Below are 23,719 nucleotides of genomic sequence, written 5' to 3'. Positions count from 1 at the left end.
CTTTTTATATTCTATATCAAGAGAAATTTTGTAATATAAAACAGGACACCACACAGATCGTTTCCATTGTTTTGTTTTGTTTTTTTTTTTTTTTCCGTGACTGTTTCTTACAAAAAGAAAAGGGAACAAGGAATAAATAGTGACCATGACAGAGGCGGTCTTGGGGGCCAGGCAGAAGCACAAGAGGAGCTGTGAGGGGGGGGCAGTCAGGGCACCCTGAGCTCAGAGCCAGGGTGGGGCTCCTGTCTCCATCGCTGCCTCCTTCCATGCTTAGTGTGTCCCGGAGGCCACAGGTGTCTGTATGCCAGCCTCAGTCTGGCCTTGAGCCCACCCCACCTAAAAAGTATCACTGCAGTTTAACCACGGAGATCTGGTCACCATCCCAGGCAGGCCCTGCCACCTCCTCGTGCTGAGGGGAAGCCTGGCAGATGTCCCTGCAGGCTGTGTATGGCTGGCATCTTCAATTCCTACGACTCTCTCCCTTGGGACTATATCTGCATTCGTAGAGGATTCAAGAGGATAAATCCTCTGAGAACAGTCAACCAATGTCACCCGCTCTACAGCCGCTGCCACTGTACTAAGAGCTGGCAGTGGCTGGACCTGTGCTCTGAGTCAAGAGTTGGGAACTGAGGGACCTGGCGCAAAGCCCGTGACAGGAGGCAGATATATGCAATGGGCCCTTCCTGAACGCGCAGGGGCTCGCCACTCTGCCAGACCTTGGTTACAGAAGCAGCCTAGGCCACTGCTGAGCATGTCTTCCACTGAAACTTCCCTGAGTCCCCTCCACTAGGCACAGGCCATTGTCATGGGGCACTTGGCAGCAGGAACAACTGAGCCCTGGGAGGCTGTGAGCCCAGGTGCCCTAGGGAAAGGGTCCTCAGGCATAGAGGACACCCCCTTGCAGAAGGGAGAGGCCTCAGCCGAATCTCTTAGTGTGCTTGCTGCTGAAGAGTGGGAAGGCGCTGGGAGCTAGGACTAAGGGGAGGGGCCACACAGGCTGGTGGCACCGGGGATGTATCTTCAGCTCTAGAGGCCCACTCTTGGGATGTGGAGGATGGCAGATTCACTCCTGTCTCTTTCCGTTGTAGGATTTGAGGGGCTGTAGGCTTTACCCCGTAAGCCTTAGGGCAGCCTCTGGAGGAGGCACCGAGCCAGGTGTAGCCATGCAGGCCTTGGAGGCCATGCCAAAGAAATGTCCTCACTTTGCTTCTCCTCAGAATTCCTCATGCACTAGGAGCCTATGGACAGCCAGGGGCCAGGAACTGTCAGGCCTGTGGTATATTAGCTAACCCTGGCATGTTGGGAAGGGACTGGGGCTCTGGGGTGCAGGCAGGCAAGCAGCCAGCCAGCCAGAGAATCAGAACAACCTACAGCAGGCCAAAGAGAGGGTCAGATGTACAGGACGGGGGTGGGGAACTTGGCTCAAGGGAGGCAGTCAATCCCCTTGGCTAGATGACCTCAGTTGGGACTCTAGAATTTCTGTGTGTGTGTGTGTGTGTGTGTGTGTGTGTGTGAGAGAGAGAGAGAGAGAGAGAGAGAGAGAGAGAGAGAGAGACTCACACATCCGGTTTCTGGATGGGGAGAGGCTGAGAGCTGCTTCTGGGGCTGATACAACCTCCTAGAAAGGGTTTCCCGGCAGAGGAACTAACCTTGACTCACTCAGCCCAGACCCCAAAACTCACTCTAGACTGTGCCCGTTAGAGTCTAGAGGCCGAGAAAGACAGGGCCAGGAGTTGTCCCTGTACGGGGTGAGGGGTGGGATGCAGAGGCCGCAGCCTGACTGGTCACTCCTAGAATCCCAGGAGATCCAAGCTGACTCCAGGGAGTGCCTGGGAGGGAAGGAAGTGCGTGCACCCTGCCTGCCTGCGGGCCTGCCTGGGACCCATGGTCAGTGAAGTCCCCAGCTGCTCTGGCCCAGGTCCAGGCCCAGGCAGGTCCCAGCCCGCTACACTTTCTTGGGTTTCCGGCCGACTTGGTAATAGTAGTAGATGCTGACAATAACAAAGAGGAGGCGGCTGGCCAGGAGCAGCAGGGTCCCCAGGGACATGAGGCCCGTCTCAGCAAGTGTGGCAGTGACCACTGTGAAGGAAGTCGGGGGAGCCAAAGGTCAGGAGCAGACACATGCTTAAGTCTCTCTCATCATGATGCTATGATGAATACCCTCCACCATCCCTGTGGGGGTGGAAGGGCTGGCTGACCTCCAGAAGCATATCAGCCTAGGCTGGCCAACAGAATCTCTAGTCTGCTGCCCCCAAGTGGCAGGTGCCTCAAAGTGCACCACTTTGAGTGTAAGAGGATAATGGGCTTGGAAGATACAAGGCTGCTACGGGAGGGAGCAGCCTGGCTGTGGATTCAGGACACTGGTCTATGTTGCAGGAGGAACCAGTGTTCTGCCCTCTTACTGCTGCACCCTGCTAGCCTTCCCACCCTACGCCACTCACCCAAGGATTGCACCCCGAAGTAGCAGGCCTCAGTGAGCAGAGTCCAGCGGATGATGACCTTCTCAGCTGTGTAGAGTGCGTTCCACATGATCAGGGAGATGCCTGTTGGGATCAAGCACAGGTGTACTCTGACCCCAGGCCCAGGAGTCTGAACCCACTTTTTCTACAACACCCTTTTCAGATCATACGGTCCCTCTTCCAGTTCTCAGCTCCACAGATCCAGCTTCCCCTCAAGGCTGCTCACAACGCTCCTAAAGCCCTATCCAACACAGGCAGGGTGCTCATGTCCCCAGAGCTTGGTATCTTTACCCACACAATGGGGACAGAAAACTCGTGGCAAGGAAGGACTTACTCTCCGTAATTCCCCTGGGAGACGGAGCAGGGCAGGCATTGATTTTAGAGAAGAACAGCCATCGTGGCTAATCCCTCAGTGTCTGATCTCTGGACACCAGAGAAGTGGCGAAAGTGGGCTCATTTGACGACAGCCACCCTGACAGTCTATCTCCACAGCAAGTTTAGGACAGACTGTCCTGTAACTGGAGAAGCTGCGTGTGAAAGGCCCTGTGGCCTTCTGAAACTCAAGTGTGGGCGTCTTCCAGTGTGGCTACCAAAGGAAGCGGGTATGGGATGAGAGGCTGGCTCCCCGGAAGTGCCCAGACCCCTCACACACCTTGACTGACAGGCATAAATGCCACACTTTGCTCTGTACACAGTGGTGAGACATATGGTATTAAGGGAGCGAAATGATGTCACTTATGTTGAACTGTAATTTGGCTTCCTGTCACCTGTTGTGCCCTCAGATTAGAGAAGAAACCTAAAGGACCAATGCCTTGGAGGTAAAGATGGAGGGGAAGAGGAAGTCTGGAGGACACTGTGTTGAGTGTCTGGCCCCTCCTCTAGACCATGAGACCCTCCCTGGTAGGCAGGACCCGAGCTTCAGTCAACTCTGTATTCATTGCCAGGGCAGTGAACCAACTACATGCATTCTACCAATGGCCACAGGGTGGCAGCACAGTCACAGATGAAGGTCCACCAGTCAGCTGGAGAAAGAAAGGACGCTCTACCAGGATCCCCAGGAGTCCAGGTGTTGCCCTGAAGCCAGCTGAGCCTCCTCACTCTCCCACTGTTGGCCCGGAAATACTCACTAAGGAGGGCGCCACCGTAGAGGCGGATGGGGGTCTTGCTCGTGACCTCAGCCCCATCAAAAACTGCATCGTAGAGCTGGTCAGGGAGGGCAAGGGCCTGTGGGCAGCAGAGGAGCACAGGGTCAGCTATGAGCCGAGACAAACACTAGGGACACAGGACTGCATCTGAGGCTGGGGTTCCCAGAGCCCAGAGCATGTGTACTGGTTGCCTTGTGGAACAACACAAGGCATCCTGTAATGGGCAGGATGTCAGCCCGGAAGCTGGCAGAGACCCCAAAGGATGGGCCTCATAGAGACAGCAGCAGTTAGTGGTGACATGGAGAAGCAGCTGGGGGAAGGCAAAGGGCCACACCCAACCATCTCCCTCCTTCCCTTCCTCGGGTCTAAGTCTGAGGTGCAAGCACAGGACCTACTTGCAGCCTGGGCTGGGACACACAGGACTCACCATGATGGCCACACTGGAGAACAGCATAGCAGAGAGAAACTGCCAGACCCTGGGGAGGTTCAGAGAGGACAGTTACAGACACACTCACGCTGACCCCCACTGTCAGCCCAGACCCAGGAGGCGCCCTGGGCAACCCAGACAGCCAGGGCTATTTGAAGCATGTGGATGGAATGGAGAGCCAGGCCCAGTAATGTAGGGCCTTACACATACCTGGGACACACAAAGCTATCAAAGCAAGACCTGCTACTCACCTGAGCCCCAGAGGCTCCCGCACGGCAAACTTTATCTCGTTGCCCAAAACCTGGCTGATCTGTGGACACACAAGTCAGAGTCATCAGGGAACACAACCTTCAGCCTCCCACCCATCCCACCTGTGCCCCCGGGGCCCCTGGAGCATCCCTCATTGACACAGACGTCCCCCCTACCCAGTGCATGCTCAACCACTCCTGCCTCCCTTGGCACCCAGACAAGAGACTGAAAAGAGGCAGTTGGGAAAGAGAGCTCAGGGTCTGCCCACTATGGGATGGAAGCTTGGTTCTGTAGACCAAGAAATAGAACCTTAAGGAAGTTACTTAGCCCTTCGGAGTGAGTCTTGGCTTCCTCATTTGTACAGTGGGTCAATAACCACATGGATAACCTGCAGGGCTATACATCAGTCTATGCCTGTACCCTAAGAAGCACTGTGTTCTTGCCCCTAGACATAGCATTCTGCCGACCGACACTGCAGAGGGTCCTAGAAGCACAGGCAAGTCGTAGGCTCTTGGCTCCTCCTCCAAGCATGGCTCACCTTTGACCGGTGCACTTCCCCATCATCATCCTCCCCGCCCACGCCCAGGATCTTTCTGGTCTTCAGGCGGCTCACAAGATCTGTCTGGCTGTGCTTCTTCATGAGCGGAGGAGGCTGTTTGGCCGCCATTTTTTCTTCTGCTGAGGGACATGGGGAGACACTGGCCTCAGCCATTGTTCTTGCTGGACTTCCAGACCCCAGGTCCCAATGTAGGGTGAGAAGAATGTGGCCAGGCCCTACTCAGGGCCTAAGGAGATGGTGTTGCGGCTGCCTCAGTTTCCTCTCCTGTAAAATGGGTTGAGGAGGATGCTTCCAGCCTGGCCTCTGTGGACATGACACAGGCCAGGTGACTGGGTCAGACAAGGCCTTACAGTCAGCCTTGGAGTACATATGGGCTTTAGAAAAGGTATTTGGACCAAGGTGGATCTCACTAACAAGATTTCTGAGTCATAGAGACAAAGGAGACTTCAGAGAGGTAAGGACCCTGCCCAATTCCAGAGCGAGCCTCCTAAATCCTAGGCTACCTGCCCAGACAATCCCTACTGCCTGCTGGTCCTTCTGTCTCCTAAACAGCGATCACTGCTTAGGACCTAGAGGAGGAGAGGGTTAGTCATGAGGGAAAGAGACATTAAGCCCAAAAAATGAGGCTTTAAGTAGTGACCACACTGCCCAGGCCTAAACCACTCCCTGCCATCAGCATCCACAGCCTCTATGCCAGCCTACCTCCGCCCACCATGTTCCACAGCCCCGAAACATGCCACCCCTAGCAATTCCACAGGCCAGTCCTGGGCACGTACTGAGATGGGCAGTGAGCAGATGCTGAGATGGGCTCTGGAATCTGAGGTGAGCAGTCCTCTCCTGTGTTCAGTCCTCACAACCTAGGAGAGAAGACAGGGCGTAGAGGGGAACAAAGTAAGGCTCTGGTTGACCCCAGGCAGCTCCAGTCTCTGCATCACAAGGCCCTGGAGGATGGGACCAGCCCACAGGTGAGGAGAGCTCAGCCAGAATGTAGAGTCCCACTGATGATTAGAACAGCATCCCAGTCCCTACATGCCCCACCCACCTGTTCACCCGGCCAGTACCAAGAGTCCTCTGTACCCCAGCATCTCATTTCCACCCCCAGGACCCCTTCCCCAGCAAACTTGTTCCAAGGCAGAGCTTAGAAGTTCCCTCCTTTCACCTGCTGCTATGTCCCCGAGCAAATGTTTCCCAGCCCCAGGCAGTGTCCCCAGATTGTCCAGGTTCTTTTCAAACCTCCAGAGACCATCCCAACAAATACAACAGCAGAAGGGCTCAGCCGGTGTGGATGCCCCATGTGGTAGGGGGTACATTAGAGGAGGTCCTGGGGTTTTGTTCAAAGTAACAACAAAATTGGGGCTGAAGGGTGAGCGTCTTAAGACCTGGGCCCCAGGTCCTGACACACAGCCCTGCTCTTCAGGTGTGAAATGAGTGGCTATGTTTTCCTTCCTGGACCTAATGGGGGGGGAGGGGGTGCTAGAATCAGGATGGGATGACAAAGGCCACCGATGCCCCATAGAGAGGTACTCAGCACCCCCAAGGGGAAGGAGGGATGTCCTTTCAGTCACACTGTTCCAAGATGGGCCCAAATCCCCAACCCAGGCCACCATTTTCTTCTGACCCCAGACAGACTGGACACCACACAAGGGTGCAGAGCTCAGCCTGGCCAACCCTCCTTGAAGGACAGAGATATCGGTCACCTGCCCACATCCTTCCCATGTCCCCTCCAAGCCCCCATTTTAATCCACGCAGTTAATTCATGTCACTACCACCACCAGGTCAGGGCACTGTGTTCACACGTCCGGACTGCAGTGTGCTATCCCAGCTTCCAGCTTCCAGCAGTTAAGGCCTGAGCTCTGCCACTCTACTTCCGTCTAGATTTTCTCAAGTGTAGCATAAACAGAATCATAACGCATATGAACGTTTGCCTGCCCAGAGTCTCCCCTCAGGATGCCTTTCCCAGGATGCCTTTTCCCAGCTTCTCAGGCTCCCCAGTGCTCCAGCTGCCTGGGCCCAGTGCTCCAGCTGCCCTAGGCCCAGTGCTCCCAGCTGCTCTGTCTAAGCCCAGTGCTCCAGCTTTCAGGCCCAGTGCTCCTGTCAGGCCAGTGCTCCAGCTGTCTGGAGCCCAGTGCTCCAGCTGTCTGGGCCCAGTGCTCCAGCTGTCTGGGCCCAGTGCTCCAGCTGTCAGGCCCAGTGCTCCCTGTCTGCCTAGTGCTCCCTGTGCAGGCTAGTGCTCCTGTTTGGGCCCAATGCTCCCTGTCCAGCCCAGTGCCTAGGCCCAGTGCTCCAGTGCTGCTGTCTGGGCCCAGTGTGGGCTCCAGTGTCCAGCTCAGGCCCAGTGCCCAGTGCTCCAGCTGTCTGGGCCCAGTGCTCCAGCTGTCTAGGCCCAGTGCTCCAGCTGTCTAGGCCCAGTGCTCCAGCTGTCTAGGTCCAGTGCTCCAGTGCTCCCTGTCTAGTGGCTATCTAGGACCAGTGCTCCAGCTGTCTAGGTCCAGTGCTCCCTGTCTAGGCCCAGTGCTCCAGCTGTCTAGGCCCAGTGCTCCAGCTGTCTAGGCCCAGTGCTCCAGCTGTCTAGGCCCAGTGCTCCAGCTGTCTAGGCCCAGTGCTCCAGCTGTCTAGGCCCAGTGCTCCAGCTGTCTAGGCCCAGTGCTCCAGCTGTCTAGGCCCAGTGCTCCAGCTGTCTAGGCCCAGTGCTCCAGCTGTCTAGGCCCAGTGCTCCAGCTGTCTAGGCCCAGTGCTCCCCTGTCTAGGCCCAGTGCTCCCTGTCTGGGCCCAGTGCTCCAGCTGTCTGGGACCAGTGCTCCAGCTGTCTGGCCCAGTGCTCAGCTGTCTGGGCCCAGTGCTCCCTGTCTGGGCCCAGTGCTCCAGCTGTCTAGGCCCAGTGCTCCCTGTCTAGGCCCAGTGCTCCAGCTGTCTGGGCCCAGTGCCTCCTGTTTCTGGGCCCAGTGCTCAGCTGTCTGGGCCCAGTGTTCCAGCAGTGTCTGGGCCCAGTGCTCCAGCTGTCTGGGCCCAGTGCTCCAGCTGTCTGGGCCCAGTGCTCCAGCTGTCTGGGCCCAGTGCTCCCCTGTCTGGGCCCAGTGCTCCAGCTGTCTGGGCCCAGTGCTCCAGCTGTCTGGGTCCAGTGCTCCAGCTGTCTGGGCCCAGTGCTCCAGCTGTCTGGGCCCAGTGCTCAGCTGTTTGGGCCCAGTGCTCCAGCTGTCTAGGCCCAGTGCTCCAGCTGTCTAGGCCCAGTGTTCCAGCTGTCTAGGCCCAGTGCTCCAGCTGTGCATCCTGTGCAGACAGGGACATTCATTCGGTTGTTTCTACCTGTGCTTTGTGTGGTTTGGGTGGGGCCACACTTGCAGGCTTCTGAGGTAAATAGCCCAGAGTGAGCCTGCTGAAGTATGTGGACAAAACAAACACCCAGGGCACCATACATGCTTTCCATGATACACACGCTCCTCCCACACTCTTGTCAGTGCTTACTGTGGGCCATTTCTACTTTAGCCCTACTCTTTGGGGCCCCTGAATTCTTAAACTTTCTCATGAAACCAGATGTGACAAGCTGCTTGAGTCAATCCTGCTGTGCCCCTTGGGTGAGTCACCTCACTAATCCGAGCCTCAGTTTCCTTATCTCTGAAATGGGCTTTAGCTCCAACTTTCTAAGACCTTAAGGTAAACATGGGATGCGGGTCAGAGTGTGAAGAGAGGCACCTGCACAGAAGACGGCCCATCCACTGAGTTCCTCTGTGAGTCGGGTATGGACAGTCAGATACCAGAGCTACGGGTGTCATCAGTGGTCAGAGCAAATTACTTCGTTTAGTGTTCTCATCAGGGATATGGAGACAGCACCCCACATCCACACCCAACCCCACCCCCAGACCCACACCCAACCCCACCCCAAGCTGGGCTAAGAAGAATCAAGACCCTGGACAGTTTCAGAAAGTGACTGCTGGGGCCTCAGCCGGAGGACTTCACTCTGCTGCCTGGACTTACATCTGGGATCTCCAGTGGCTTATGTGGGCCTCTAAGCCACCTGCTTAGCCTCTGGGCCTCAGTCTCCCCACTCATATGGGGAAGGAATGGGCTAACTCCCAGCACACTGAGAAGCATGTTGTCTCTCTCAACTCTGTGGTCAGTGTCCTGTCTTAGACAATGTCCAGTGAAGATGGCAGTTATTAGACAGGATGCCACCGCCCTCCCGGGCACTTCCCCTACACTGGGTGGTGGCTTTTAACAGAGAGAACCAAAAGAATGATCTCATTCTCTTTCCCCACCACATGGGACCAAGACCCCAGACTTCAGTACCCAGTGCAAGGCTAGTTCCCTCCTTGTTGAGTTGGAAGCAACCCAGCTAGGGGCAGTTTTCCTCTGCCTCGTGACTCACCCACCAGCACTCGAGTGCGCGCACACACACACACACACACACACACACACACACACACACACTATTTGCCATGAGTGTGCCATCAGGCCTTCTATCATTTTAACATAAGTGGAAGGGCACCTCCCCCACTCCATTCCTGTGAAGGCTGACAATGTGCTGGCTTTGAATCTTGTCTCCACCCACTTAGGGGCTGCAGGCTTTAGGAAAGCCACTAGGACATCCCTAGCCTCAGTTTCCCTCTGTGAAAAGGGGGAGCAGGGGTGCAGAAGGGCCAGTGAATGTAGGCAGGTACCCTCCAGCCATGAGCCCTGACCTGGGCAGGGTCTGTTCTCCCTCCTACTGACCTTTCTTTCCTCACCCAGATGAGGAGAGTGGAAAAGATCCCTTCCACTCAGGCCTGCTTGGTTTCCTGCGGGCTGCTCTGAGAGCCTCCACATCTCCACGGTGACTGTGGAAGGAGGAGGAGTGGCTCAACATCCATCCTCACGTTCACAATGGTGGAGATGAAATCGGTGCCCACAGGAGTGTCCTGCCTCCTTTCCCTGTCAGAGTCCTTGTGAACGTCCCCAGCAACCCTCACCCTTCTAAGAGTGACAGTCACTCTGAGCACTGTCCGTGCGGGGAAGTCCTCCCTGTCTCCACAGGCCAGCTCCGCCCTGCCCTCCTCCTCAGGGCTCCAGTGTTCATCCCTTGTGTCTAACAAACCTCACTTTCCATCCTGCATTGCAAAGGCTGACCCAACAGACGAGCAGGGGGGCTGCGCTCCTCAGAGCATCTGCCCTCACAGCCCAGGCCTCCCTAACTGTGGTCCACAGGGACAGCCAGAAGAGAGAAGAGGCAGGCTGTTGCTCCTGCCACACCCTGAACAGGCAGGAACTTAAGGCCCACGGGGCGGGATCTGCCCTAAACTACATCCGAGCTATTGGCTCAGGTCAGAGAGGGATGTACACAGGGCTGACTTCCAACCTGGTCACTGTCTAAGAGGCAGGGCCTTTAATCCTGTAGTGTCATCTGAAGCTCCAGTATCATGGCTTAGATGATAATTCCTTCCTAGGGTGCTGCCAGCTCCAGGGGAGTAGGTGTCTAAACACAGGAAAAGGAGGGTATACACGGCCAGAGGATGAGAAACGTGCCACCCCACAGCCACCCCCACCCCCCTGCAACCCTCACGCCCATTTTTTTGGAGACAGATTTTCCTTGAGTAGCCCTGACTATCCCATAGACCAGGCTGGCCTTGAACTCGGAGATCTGCCAGCCTCTGCCTCTGCCTCTGCCTTCCCAGTCTGGGATTAAAGGCCTGTGCCACTACAACCAGCAGAGGAACAGACTCTTAATGATCAGGAAAACTTGGAGGCCAAGTTCAACTCTCCACTTCTCTGTGACCTCAGGAATATTGTTTCCAACTCCTCATTTAAGAAACTAGACTGGGTCTACTCAGCAAGTTTGTGATACACCACGGAGTACAACTGAAGAATGGGGCTCCTGCTCTGTGCTCCACAAAGAACAGGGGGAAAAAAGTGTTAATAATGAACTCCTAGCCAGACTCAGACCTGGGCAGCAGACCCGATGAGGCAGGGGCCCACACCTCCCATGCTGATCCTGGAGGACTTCCCCATCCCTCCCAGGAAGCTTTGTTGCCATAGAAACCAATGGACTGCACAGCTGTCCCGACAGGGAGGCTGTGCCCAGGAGGGCTGGCTCAGGAAACCTGCTGGCCTGGGAGGAGGAGGGAAAGGAGGGACCCAGAACACCCACAGCCGTTCCAGCGACTTCCCCTGAGCACAGCCACAACCCCTCAACCAGGGAGCCACTTCCTCCCCAGTGTGGGCACAGGTGCAGCGGCTGCAAATGCCCTTCTGCTGGTGAGGAAGGAGCTAGCTGCCCACGTGTCCTGCCTGAGCAGAGGACAGCAGTCCGCCGGCAGCACGTCCAGCCTGGGAACCCCCTGAAGTCCACACTATTGCCTGTGATGGTAGCCATATTCCCATTCCCTTTTTTCAGACAGGAGCACTAAAGTTCAAGAGACTTACTGATTCAAGAGTCCCTAGCTTGGAGGGTGTGGCAGGGCTGGAATTCAAGTTCACTGTGAGCTGAGCTTGCACTGGATCTCAGGAGAGGCTGGGAGCTTGGGGGGAGTGGGAGGGGGAGGCTGGGGAAATGAATGTGTGTGCTTCTCTGTGCATGAGCTGGTTAAGAGCTTGGAATGCCCCTCCCCTCAAGCATAACTGAACTTCAAACCATCTTCCAGAGTGCCCTCCCCTGAAAATCTTGGTGTGTCCCCAGGGTCTGAAGCCTCACCCTGACCCCCTGTCGGGCCTCTCTTGGGTTCAGGGCCTAAGCTGTGGGCAGGGCTCTGGGAACCAGTGCCACCCACGGGAGCCCATTGTTCTGTTATCTCTCTGTGTAGAATAGCCGGAAACAGGTCTGAACAGGACTGCATTCAAGTGAGGACAGCGATAGAGTTCAGAGTTTTGGGGGGCTCTGGGCCTCAGAGCCTGTATCCTCTGAGGCCTCTTCTAGGGAACCCCACTAGTCTGGGACAAGATGGAGGTCTAGCAACTCTCTAGGAACCAAATGCTTGGGCGCTGTGACAACATGGCCCACATCTTGAAGTTGTCACGGAGAACAGAGGGCGAAGATACCACATTCCCACCCTAGGCCTGCATAGGCCTGCATTCCCAAACCTGGACTCAGGCAGACCTGCTGCCCAATGAAGGGCCACATTCCCTGCAAATGGGTGCCACGCCTGATCCACAAAGCCAAGGGTCATGGGACGCAGCCAGTAGGACTAACACATATAATGTCCCCTGTGTACGGGTCCCTTTGGAGACCGTCCAGACCCAAGCAAAGGGAAATGGAGGAGATGAGACATGCACAGGGCCTGCAGGCAGACAAGCAGAGCCTCGTCCTCAGAGAATGGAATTATTCTATAGCCTGGCTGTCACCTCTCTGCCACCTACCTCTCACCAGCTCGACTGTCACTAAGATGCCGTGAAAGGTGCAGATAACAAAGGCCATGCTGTGAAAGCCCTTAGCATGGAAGCCGGGACCACAGACCCCCATAGTGACAAAGCTATGGGGTCCATGCCAGGTTCCTCGAACCTTCAAGATCCTGACTCTGGGATCTGGAGTCATAGGGTTTACCCTGCCACTGGGAGGTCGGGGTGCCCCAAGTCACTGTGCTTCAAGAAGGACAGCTGAGGTCACAGGCATGGCGAGCCCGGCTTGCTGCCAGGACAGTTTTCTGTGTGGGTGGTGAGTGTAGTCTCAAGGCCCCTCCCCCGGTCTGAGTAGGCAACCCTGACCCGGGCTATATAAGCACATTGATTTGCATTTCAACAAGGCCCTGCCCAGCCTCTGCAGCCCCTCTGGCCGCTCCCACTTCTTTGTGGAGGTTTTCTCTTCTCATCTCTCTTCCTCTGTCTTTGGAAGGTGGCTGACTTCCAGAGGGATGGAGGAAAGCCCTGACCCTCAACACATATATCTTCAGAGCTTAGGGAACAAAAAAAAATAAACAATCGTAGCTGTGTGGGAGAGGGTGGGTGGGGCTCAGGTCTGGGAGCCACACCCCCGCAGGGAGTGGGGCTTGACTTCACCCAGAGGTCTGAGGCTGCTGCCCTGAGTAAGCCAAGGCCAGCCTCTCAGAAGTCACTGACAAGGCCTTTCCTGTCCTTCTGTCACTTGCAAAAGGCAAGACGCAGCATGGAGAATTCCTGTCCTTTTCAACCCCGAGTGGGCCAGTCTCCCTGGGGCCTGGTGAGAGTCAGTGCCCTCAGGGGCAGCTGGTCCGGTCATCCATCAGCTTCTAGTTCGCACAGGGCCAGGACTGCAGCTCCCCTCCCCCCTGTTGTCATTCCTCCCCAGGCCTCTCCCTTGCTGCTCAACAAAACAGAAGGGGCAACTGGGGGCTTCCTTGAAGACGGGCTTCATGTTAACCCAGTGTCTCCAGACTAGATGGTCTGAAGCCCTGCTTCCCCCTGGGCAGGGATTACAGGCCAAAGCTGAGACTTCCCTCCTCATACTCAGGCCCTGGCTGAGTGGTTAACAGGACAAGTCACCTCAAAAGCTCCACGTTCACACCCTCTGTCCCCATCCCCAGGAACTTGCATGGCAACTTGAATAGAAGTTGCCTGCGAACATGAAGAATGGTTTGTGTTTTGTAGCCAGTGATCAACAGTGCTGCTGCTTAGACGGGTAGACTCAAACACCTGGCCTCAGTTTCCCCCTTTACTAAAGCAGTTTCAGAGCAGAACCCCTTCCAGGAACCCATGCCCACACAAACAGGGTGTTGCAAAGAGGGTGGTATCAGGAGGAAGTGGGGTGAGGCAGAATAAAGGTGACTCTGGGTCACAACCAGCACACTGACCCCAAGCAGGCACAGAGAAGCATGAGGGTCTTGGGAGACGGGGGTTTCCAGGGCACTTGGCCTGAGCAGCAGTCTTCCTGTCCCTAGCTACTGTGGCTGTGGGAGGGACACAGAAAGCCACTGCGGATGAGGCCTTCCCACCTGAATTCAGAACAAAATGGACACTCTGTGGCTGCCCCTCCTTGCTGGGTGCCTGGGGGATGCTGGCTTAATATCTCTTAATATCATCTATGAGATGTGGGGTCCCCATCCTTCCTCACCAGTGCCTCCTATCTCTTCCCCACCCCACTCCACCGGAACAACATGGTGCTGCCTCAGACTCTTTGCATGGGCTCTTCTGCAGGACTCAAAAAGCAGCACTGATCACTCCTTAAAATGGCCTCAACACCCCAACACTCTACATGTTCTCCTGACTCCGGCTTTCTTTATGAGACAGGGTCTTCCTACATAGACCAGACTGGTCTGAAACTCAGACTCTTCCACCTCAGCCTTCAGGATACTGAGACAACTCCAAGGCACGGCACATGACCCAAACGACTTATTTATTATTAATTTGCCTCTTCTTGCTTAAGCCACAGTACTACCTAGAGTCTTGACAGCTTCCACAGGTGTGCAGGGACCTGTGGGACCCGTGCTGGCCAACTGCGACATCACTCTTTTATGGAGTACTCACAGACACTTGGGGCAGTAAGTGAGCACAGAGAAAAGCCAAGAATAATTCGTGAAGACCCTGCCTCTAGCCAGGAGCCTCTGTCCTCTCTCTCCAGCAGATGGGGCTGTCACAAGTCCAGGCTGTGAGTTGGGATGAGAGGCACCGTAAAGGTCCTGGACCCAGAAAGGTCAAAGTCAGGGACATCAAGTGGAGGCAGCCAGACTCGAGTCTTGCAGAAGAAAAGCTAAGGCAGAGAGCACTTAGGACAGAGGGGACTCTAGGTGAGGGCGCTGTTTGTACGAAGGCGACAACAGAAACCTGAAAAATATTCTGACTTGCCAACGATCCTACAGGATTTTTTTTTTTTTTTTTTTTTTGCCTTGGACTGAGCCAGAGGCTGCCACTAAGGGGCAGGTGGTGTTCCTCCGGATTCTTCCAGGAACCCACCACAGTCCCCACGGCGGCAGGTGGCGGCCTTTCTCCAGGAGCCTCCACACGGGAGACACAGCTGTGTAGGTGTTCCCGCAAGCCAGGGACGTCTATACTCCCACCAGGCCCCCATCCAGAAAGTTTGTTTAAAAGAAACGAAACAGGAAGTCCGTGCTGGGGGACTTTAAGGAGGCCTTGGTCGTGTGCTTTGGGTCAAAGTGGGAGTGGGTCCTGGGCCTATCCCTGCTCCTCCACCTCACAGGCGGGAGGAGAAGCCCGCTCCATCCGGGGTGCAAGAAGGCGGCGAGAGGGGAGCTGAAGCGAGCGGCCGGCCTCGAGGTGCCCCGAGGATGGTACGCGGAGTATTTTCTGCGCACTCTATGGGACCCCAATCCATCCTGCGCCAGGCAATGGCGCCACCCCTCACAGCTGACCGCGCGGTTTGGAAGAGAGAGTTTCCCGGGTCCACCTGCAATACCCTCCGGACACCACCACCCCCGACTGGGGTCAGGCCCAACCACTTTTCCGCGCGCTCCTCTCCAGCAGGGACTCTGGAGTGTCACCGGCTTTGCCCCTTCCCCCTCTGATCTATCCTCATCTCCGTGCCGAGGACACTCCCCTACTTTGTGAGGCGGGAGTCGGCGACTCCTTCAGCCCGGGGCACCCACACAAAAGGTCTGGCCAGACCAGTAGACAGCGGGAACCCCTCCACCTTCTCCGCCCGCGTCCCCGTGGGGGCGAGGACCCGGAAACTCGCAAGTTTACACCGCGCAATCCTCGGGCTAGGAAACAAAGGCGGGAGGGGGGGCGGTGGCGACAAAGGGGGAGGGGACCGAGAACCAAGCGCGGAAGACAGAGACCCTGCGATAAAAGAAACTGCTTTACTCTCCGCTCTCTCTAGCTCCGAATCAAAGAGATAAAGCCGGGAGGAGGCCAAAGGCGAAATAAACGGCCCCGGGGGAAGGAGGTGGCGGAGAAGAGAGCTGGGGGAGAGAGGGAAACCAAGTCAGTGCAAGGGGACAAACAAAAAGGACGGAGGACAGTGCCACGAGGAGCTCAGCGGGGGTTCCGGGCGCCCGCCGACCCGCAGGTGCCAAGCTGTCCCGGCTCCCGGCTGTCGCTCGCAAGGTGCTCGCTGCCCCCGGCGGTTCCTAAGGCCCCCCGGCGTCCCCGGGCTGCGCTGCGCAGGCAGCGGCCGGCGCGGTGGCAGCGGCGGAGAAGTGTGAGGCTAGTGGCTGCCAGCAGTCGACTTACGTTCTAGCGCGCGGGGTGCTGCGCTCGCGGAGCTGGCGTGCCCTGCGGACGCTCTGGCCCGGGGAGTCTCACATCGCGGCGCCGCGCTGGGCAAGCTGGGCAGGGCAGGGCAGGGCAAGCTGGACTCAAGGCGCTGCCGGGCTCGCCCGAGTCTGGCGGCCCGCACTGGTCCCTCCTCTAGTGCCACGCACAAGCCAATGGCGCGCCGTCCCCTCCCACGCGCTGGGCTGCCTCGCCCCCGAGGTGGCCGGGGCGGGCACAGAGGGGTTGGGGGGACGGACCCAGAGCTGCAACGGAGGGCCTACCGGGAGCCGCCTGCGGAGGGCGCACCCACGCTTGGCTAGGGGATCCCCGGACAGGGACATCCTGCCGCTGCGCCACCCAGGACTTTGTCGGAAGTTCTGAAGACAGCGCCCCTTTCCTCCCGAACTGCAAACATACCCCTATGGATTTCTAAAACACCCATTCAAAGGCCTAGGCCGGTGTCTAAGATGGAAGGAAGGGAACCAGCTTTGGTCCGTAGCCCGCCCCCCCTCACCCCCCCGTGTAAAACAACAGGGTTAATGGCAATCGTCACCGTTTACTAAAAACACTTTCAAGAATAAAATCTTAGCGTTCTCAACAGTCTAAGAGAATATATAGGACTAGTCCCAGTTCGCAAAACTTTGAGTCATTCATACTTAGCCTAGGGCTGAAGATATTGGAAAATCTGTCACCTAGGCCACCCTTGTCTCTCCAGTTTGGTGTAAATTCCAAATGACAAGAACTCTCACCCACTGAGACTTTCTACCTCAGTCAGTCGCTGTATCATGTGCTTCACGTGGCAGGGTTGGGTCAATCTGTGGCTTCAGAGTATTTTGTCGGTGGAATCAAACAGCCCATGCCAAGAGACAGTACCAGGTGAGTCTTTGAGGGGTCCTGAATGGTCTTCAGGAGTCTCTCAAACTAAAAAGACAGCACCTACAACCCCCATCCCATGCCTGGCTCTGGACTCCTTGGGAAACCCTTTATAGCAGTGATTGCCCAGGGCCCTGCTTCCTGCTGAGAGCAACCTCTGGATCTTGCCTTCTGGCCTGATGGGAGATAATCTCAGCAGACTTGGAAGGAGGGTGGGGATGGAGAGAAGCAAGACTGAAGGTTAAGAACTGGGGCAGAGACAGAGAGTGGTTGCCCCTTACCTTGACCCAACTAAGTGTGCCTCTGGCTCCTGAGTTAAGCTTTGCTTTTCTGCTCCAGGCTACAGAACAAGAATACCCGGGTTCAAATCCTGGCTCTGACTTTTAGCTTAGCCCTATGTAAGCAAGTTACCTAACCTCTCCAAGTCTTGCCTCCTAACCTACAAAGGGGTGTGACCTTATAGTATGAAGTGCCCTGTGGCTGTTGCTAGGATTTCCAGTTAGAGCAGCAAGCCATGTTAACCAAGCCTGACCATGTGTGAGGGACCAACCTACCAGGCAGGCTTCATGGCCCTTGAAATGCAAGGAAGTAAACAGAACAGTGCCTGGTGCATAGCAAGCCAGCTCTCAGTGGCTGTTAGCCTCCTGATTACCAAGGCAACTAAACTCCCTTCCCACAGTGCCACCCGCTTTTGCTGAACACCTGGCTAGTGATGACCAGTAATGAATGAATCACTCAGACAGTCACGTCTGGATCAGGCCTGCCTCGAGGTGTGTGGAGTGAAGTGCACATCCAAGCCTCCCGTCCTTGACCGGAGAGCTTCATCGTGGCCTGGTTCAGTCTCGCCTCTGGACAGAGATGGGATAACAGATTCATTGTTGCACTATGGTCATACAGGGCTCTGGGCTGTGTCAGTGGAACTTAGAGACACCTCCCAGTGTTCCACCAGAAGCAAGACCTGAGGGTAGTGACTCAAGCTTCCTCGAAGAGGCTGTATTAGAAGTAGTGATCTCACTGTCATTAGCAGCACGCAAGTGGAGCCAAGCAGGGTCTCCAATGGCAGGACTTACACTTTCAGTGGTGCTCCGTGTAGACCGCACCTATAAGCTCTGTGTATCTGTGTGCTGGGGTTTCTATCGGAGGTGAGAACCCCACAATGCTTTGCCAAGAAGGTATAGCTATCCAGATGGGCCCTGTGTGCTGGAAAAGTGCTGAGTCCTGGGGCCTTGGAGTTGACAGAAGGGCATCCCTGTGCTCAGAGGACTCCCACCCTGTTGGGAGGACAGATATGTATCCATGATCTCAAGCAGAAGGGTGATTGCTCACAGTCACAGTTGATAGGCTGGGAGACTGAGAGAACACAGAGCTCAGAGGGTATCTGGGCCAGCACCGCCAAGTACAGACCCCTCTGGTATACCTCTCCAGCTCTCTCTGGCTTCTGTTTGCAGGCCGCTCACTACAGCTGAGGAGCCTCTTCCTAACTGGAAAAATACTGTTGAGGGACAAGAGACTATCCATCCACCTCGCCATCGACTTTGTCTAGTGTGCCCGCCTCTGTGCATACACTTCTCCAAAACCATGCACATTTGTTTAAGAACATTCTTAAGACCACCACTTAGCCCTTGGTGTTTCTTCAACCAATAAATGGAGACAGCATGGGGTGCCCTTCCCAGAGGTTCCTGACAGTGTACGGGAAAAATGTGTGCCCGAGTCCTTTGTTCAAACACGTTTCTGAGTTACCTCATCTTTTCATTGGCTGCAGGCAAGCTAACCTGGTCAGGCACACAGTAACATGAAGCAACACGTATGTTTAGCCTGCATGGACTCTAATGGTAATTGCCTCTCCAAACCCCCCGTCCTGGTAGCCCTTTGTTGCATCTGGGAGGGAAATGGACACGCAGCCATCACTGCTCCTTGGAGCTTGTGAGAAGCCAGTGAGGTGACTGATTTAAAAGGTTTGCCAAGTGGAAACTCAGATTCCTCTTGTTCCTGTAGAAGCTCGACTCCGAATGTGCTAAAATGTTCTACTGAGAGCCTTAGGATAGGACAGGAGTAGGGAGCAGCCCACCAGTGAGGGTCACTCCCACGGAGACCCTGCAGCTGCTGTTCCATCTGTCCTGTCCTGGGCTCCCTCCAAAAGAAAGGCAGCACCTCTGTGCCCTAGAGGGAGGGAGTATGGGAAAGTGTGTGGTAACTGCCAGCGCTCTGTGCAGGTGGGTGTGAATGATGGGGGAGGGGCATGCAACTCACTTCTGGACTGTGGTCCCTGAGGGAGAATATGCTTTCATGAACAAGGCATGGTGACACATTCGTGCCTGTGATCCCAGCACTCCAGAAACAGAGTCAGGAGGATCAACAGTTCAAGGACACCCTCAACTATCTAAGGAGTTCAAGACCAACCTGGGCTGTATTATATAAGACACGAACTCAAAGCGAAACAAAAAGTCAGAAGCAGGCAGGGGAGGTGGCTTAGTGGGTAAAGAGCTTGCTGTACAACCCTAAGGACTTGAGTTGGATCCCCGGATCCTACTTAAAAGCAGGAGGAAAGAACTGACTTTACAAAGCTGTTCTCTGACCCCAGCGTGTGTGGCTCTCCTCATCATATCCACAGCAGTATAGCAATAAGTGATGATAATTTAAAAAGAAGGTGTGTACAGTTAGAGCAGGGTTAGCAGGGAGTGAAGAGGGCTAATAGAAGCTTTGAGCACTGGACATGATCTTTGGAACAGGGTCCATGCAGAAAGGTCTCAGCGATGGCACCTCTCTGGACATGTTAGAGGAGGACAGGGCTGTCTGAGTTCAGTCGTAGTTCAGCTTGGGAATACAGGACAGGCATAGGCTTAAATCCTGGCTACGGAACCATGAGGCAGAAGTGCTCTTTCTCTGAGCCTCTGTTTCCTTCTCTGTAAAATAGAGTCAAGGACTGGCTGGATTTCTTTGGAGTGCCAGAAACTTTAGTCATGACAGTGCCGTATGTCATATGCCTTTAGCCTGGAGCTGTACACAGAAAGCTGCCACCGCTGCCACCGGCAGAAGCAGGGTAAAGGTGCTTCTGACACTGTAAAGAGTGGCTCTGAGGTGACAACTGATGAACCAGGGTGACTTATGGCTGCCACCTGGGTAACTTTGAGGCCCAAGCAGAAGAGGAAGTTGAGCTGATTCCTTTCCTGTCTCCTCTCACTGCCCCGACCCCTTCTTTCTGAGTCTGTCTCACCAAGACCTTTGGGGAAGCCTGAGGCTGAACACAGCTTTGGGGGTCTGAAGGAGGAGGGGAAGATCAGGATCTCCCAGGCTGTCCTTCCCTCCCTCCCTCCCTCTCCCATGCTGCCTGCTCCTCTTCTCCTCCAGTCTGTAAACTAGCCATTCCCAACTCACACCCCCATGGCTGCCCTCCCTAGCTGACTCATCTCCACTGTGACACTTGCCTATGGATGCTGTGGGAACAAGAAATGTCACACAGCTCCTTACCTGGAAGAAGCCATGGGAGTGAGGTGCATGATGACAGTGGAACTCAGGCCTCTCAGAGAAAGAATGGTGGGCAGTTTGGGAAGCCAACCTTTGCTAGCCAGATGACAGGACTGACTCAGAAGATCCTTCCTGGACCAAGTGAGGTGCAAAGCCCTGGTCCTCCCTCACTATCTCAGTGGTCTTTGACAAGTCCCTTAGCCTCTCTGAGTCCATTCATCTGTCAAACAGAAAGAGAAGCTGAGGCGATGTCCAGGGTCCTGAGAGACGGAGGAAGCTGCTTGAGTCCTTAACTCAGGGCCTGACTCACAGCAAGTTCTCCATAAGATAGTCGTTGATTTCATGATCAATGAGCTACCGATGGCAGGCCTAGCGGCAGGGGGTGCACCAGCAAGAAAGACATTCTCCACCAGGCTGGGGTAGGGTAGGGACCTGGTATTCTAAGCTTGGGTAAGAACCTCAGGTTGGCTAGAGGCTCTCCGAGTGCTGACCCTGGTCTGAAAAGAATTGCTGTGGGCACAAAGGCAGAGGGTAGCAGATTCTTGTTCTTCAGCTTGGTAGCTCCCCAGACGCCTTCACAACAGTCGCTCTGGGCTGAGGGCCGTGTCCTGGCCCCTGAGCCTCCGTCTTGCACTATAACGAACCTTTTAACTGTCTCCTGCTCAAAAGGATGCTGGGATCTAGTAGACTTCATATTCTCTCAAAGGACATTCTGACCTGACCCCACACTAGAAGCTTTCCTGGTCTCAATAAGTCTTACGAGGTTGGCCTCGTTATTCACCCATTTTATAGATAAGGAAACTAAGGTTCAATGAGTCATACATTAGACTGATCAGGATGCAACCCTGGCAGTCTAGCTCAAAGTGGCTCTGGTTCTGTTGCTGACCACAGCGGAGACTGTCATGCCTCCCATAGACAGTGTTCCTTAGGGTCCCAACCTCTCTTTCAAACTGTCACCCATGCTTACCAAATGAAAGTCACACATTATCCCAGGAAAACGTCTGCCAAACAAACTTTTCAAAATGTGCGTGTATGTCTGTGCACACATGTGTGCACATGTATGTAGAACATGAACACAACTTCAAGTGTCATTCTCAAGAGTGCTACACACATTTGAGACTGGGTCTCTAAAACTGATCATTTAGGCTGCTCAGTGAGCCCCAGACACACAGTGTCTCCGCCTCTCCACCGCTGAGATTACACATACAAGTCACCACACCAGGGTTTGTTCTAGGGCTCTCTTTCCCAGGCCCTGAATTTATGACTGTAAATGGATCTACCAAGCTGAGGTTCTCAGAGCACATTGGGAGAGAATCTTAAAAATGTGTGCACCCACCCCAAACAAAAGAGTAGAAAGCTGGGGTGGGCAGGGCTTCCCAGGGCAGTAGCCTTGCCACAAGCCTCCAAGGGATTCCACAGACTGCACTGAACAGACTTGGTGGGGTGGGGAGGCGCCTACATTAGCTCATTAAAATAGTTTCTTTTCTAAGCAAGATGCAAACTAGTAATCCCAGCTCGGGAGGCTGAGCTAGAAAGGTGCTGAGTTTGAGGTTAGCCTGAGCAAGAGCTGGTCTCAAACAAAACAGATAAGCAAAACACTCTGAACAATCGAAGGCCTGGGGTGAGGGTGGGGGTAACTGTGTGGTACAGCATTTGCTTAGCATGCAAACAGAGAAGAGGAAAGGAGAAAACAGAGGGGAGGGGAGGGAAGGAGGGGGAGGAATGGGGAAGGGGAAGAAGATCGGGAGGAGGCAGAGGGAAAGTGGGGGGAGGGGAGGAAAGAAGGCCAGGGAGAGGCAGAGGACTAGGGAAGTGTTGTGAAGACCAGAAAGAGGGGAAGGAAAGGAAGGAAGGACTGGGGAGAAGGAAGACAGACTGGAATGGCAGGAGGAAGCAGAGGGGTCTAGTCCGGGAGGGGGTACTTAAACACTTAGGTGCTCAGGTGCTTTTCTGCCGTTTTACAGGTAAGGCCAAGGCCAGATATCATGCATCATGGAAAGGGTAGCAAAGCCGCTGGAGCCCACACCGGTGGGTTCTGGATCACTGTTTGCGTTCTTAGCACCCACCTGCTAGGCAGGTGGGTGGGGAAGTGAGAGCGCTGGAGAGAAGCTTGGAGGGAGACTCATTCTCCTCCTGCGTGGAGGATGCCGTGGGTGTCGCTCTCTCCCAACGCTGCAGCCCCAATCGTCCCGCAGCTCGCCCGCCCGCCTGCGTTCCGGGCGATCGGTTTATTAATACTCGGCGCTGCCGAGGCGGATCGCAGCAACAAAGGCGTCTCTCCGGCGGCGCCCAGCGTCCTTATGTAACTGCTGGGAGCTGCGCAGCCCTGAGCGGCCTGCCTCACCCCTGGCTGGGCCATCTACAGGAGCACCTGTGAGGCTGCTCACCCCATGCTCCTCCCTCTGTAAGGCTAGGCACAGCCTCCACCCCACCCCCACCCCCAGAAAGGGCCTGGTGGATAATCCCCACTCCCAAGGGACCCCTAGGACAAAACAGGCACTCCCTTCCCTCAGCCTTCAGCTCACCAGCCGCCCACCTCCCTCCATCACAGTGAGGGGAGAAAAAAGCCCAGTATTATATGAGGTTTCAGGGTACAGATCTTATGAGTACATCTCACAGTCAGCAACCTCTGGGAGGTGGCCCATCACTTAGATGGAAAACCGGGGTCTGCGTTGGCTTTATACCCAAAAAAGTTGCATCCTTAAATCTGTGGGTGGCAAAGCTGACGTTCTCCCCACCCACAGATCCTGTAGATCTCCGACCAACACAGATCTTAATTGCCCCTGCTTCTTCAGAGTGTCATACGGCCGCTTCTGACCTTTGCTCGGCCTGGGTTCCCAGCAGCACCCTCACCCAGAGAGGTGCCTCCTGCCAAGAATTGGAAGGGCCTCTTCCAGATCTGAGCACACCTGGCCATAGCAGCTGCCACAGCGAATCGAATCACCGAATCCTCTGTCACCTGTCTGTCCTCCTAAGTCCACAGTCACTGCGATGGTGGCTCTTTTGGCCCCCAGACACAGCGGGACTTTCACAGTACTGGATAACTTTGGATCCAACCCTCAGAGAGGCTTAAGGCTTGCTCAGAGTCTCAGACCCTCAGACTGCCAACTCTAAGCTGTGAGGCCCCAGGAGGCCCCAGTCTTCTGGCAAAACAGTGTCATGATTCTGGGATTCTTTGAGACCTCACTACCGTGCCAAACATCACTATGATGGGTGACTTTTGGAGATCCGCACATGAGCCCGTGGAGGGGACTGCTGATAGAGACAGAACCCTGGTGTCTCTCTCTCTCTCTCTCTCTCTCTCTCTCTCTCTCTCTCTCTCTCTCTCTCTCTCTCTCTCTCTCTCTCTCTCTCTCTCTCTCTCTCTCTCTCTCTCTCTCTCTCTGTCTCTCTCTCTCTCTCTCTCTCTCTCTCTCTCTCTCTCTCTCTCTCTCTCCTTCACAGAATTATTTAT

At 55.2% G+C, this 23,719-nt stretch overlaps 1 protein-coding gene across 3 annotated transcripts; it reads right to left on the bottom strand.

The window, feature by feature from the left end:
* Window positions 1-57: 57 nt before the first annotated feature.
* Tp53i11 (tumor protein p53 inducible protein 11) lies at window positions 58-5,643 on the bottom strand. Of its 3 annotated transcripts, none has more exons than XM_032903758.1 (7): window positions 5,542-5,643; window positions 4,819-4,958; window positions 4,283-4,341; window positions 4,032-4,080; window positions 3,587-3,683; window positions 2,442-2,543; window positions 58-2,079 (listed from the first exon to the last, which is right to left on the bottom strand). In XM_032903758.1, the coding sequence occupies exons 1-7, from the start codon at window positions 5,552-5,554 to the stop codon at window positions 1,946-1,948; spliced, it is 594 nt and encodes a 197-aa protein (XP_032759649.1). In that variant the 5' UTR covers window positions 5,555-5,643; the 3' UTR covers window positions 58-1,945. The 3 variants fall into 3 exon arrangements, with proteins under 3 accessions (XP_032759649.1, XP_032759648.1, XP_032759647.1); XM_032903757.1 differs by having other exon boundaries at window positions 4,819-5,103; window positions 5,542-5,560; XM_032903756.1 differs by lacking the exon at window positions 5,542-5,643 and having other exon boundaries at window positions 4,819-5,142.
* Window positions 5,644-23,719: the final 18,076 nt, after the last annotated feature.

This window comes from Rattus rattus, chromosome 5 (genome assembly GCF_011064425.1).
Source record: "Rattus rattus isolate New Zealand chromosome 5, Rrattus_CSIRO_v1, whole genome shotgun sequence".
NCBI classification, from domain to species: Eukaryota; Metazoa; Chordata; class Mammalia; order Rodentia; family Muridae; genus Rattus; species Rattus rattus.
The sequence above is the reverse complement of the archived record's forward strand: the minus strand, read 5'-3'. Positions and strand labels throughout refer to the sequence as shown.

Bases quoted from the DNA above. Each gene is read 5' to 3' on its own strand.
- Tp53i11 (XM_032903757.1), bottom strand. From the start codon at position 4,992: ATGGCTGAGGCCAGTGTCTCCCCATGTCCCTCAGCAGAAGAAAAAATG. The intron at 3,684-4,031 runs GTGAGTCCTGTG...TGCTGCCCACAG, and splicing joins TCTCCAGTGTGGCCATCATG to GCCCTTGCCCTCCCTGACCA. The intron at 2,080-2,441 runs GTGAGTGGCGTA...CTTCCTTCACAG, and splicing joins CTTCGGGGTGCAATCCTTGG to TGGTCACTGCCACACTTGCT.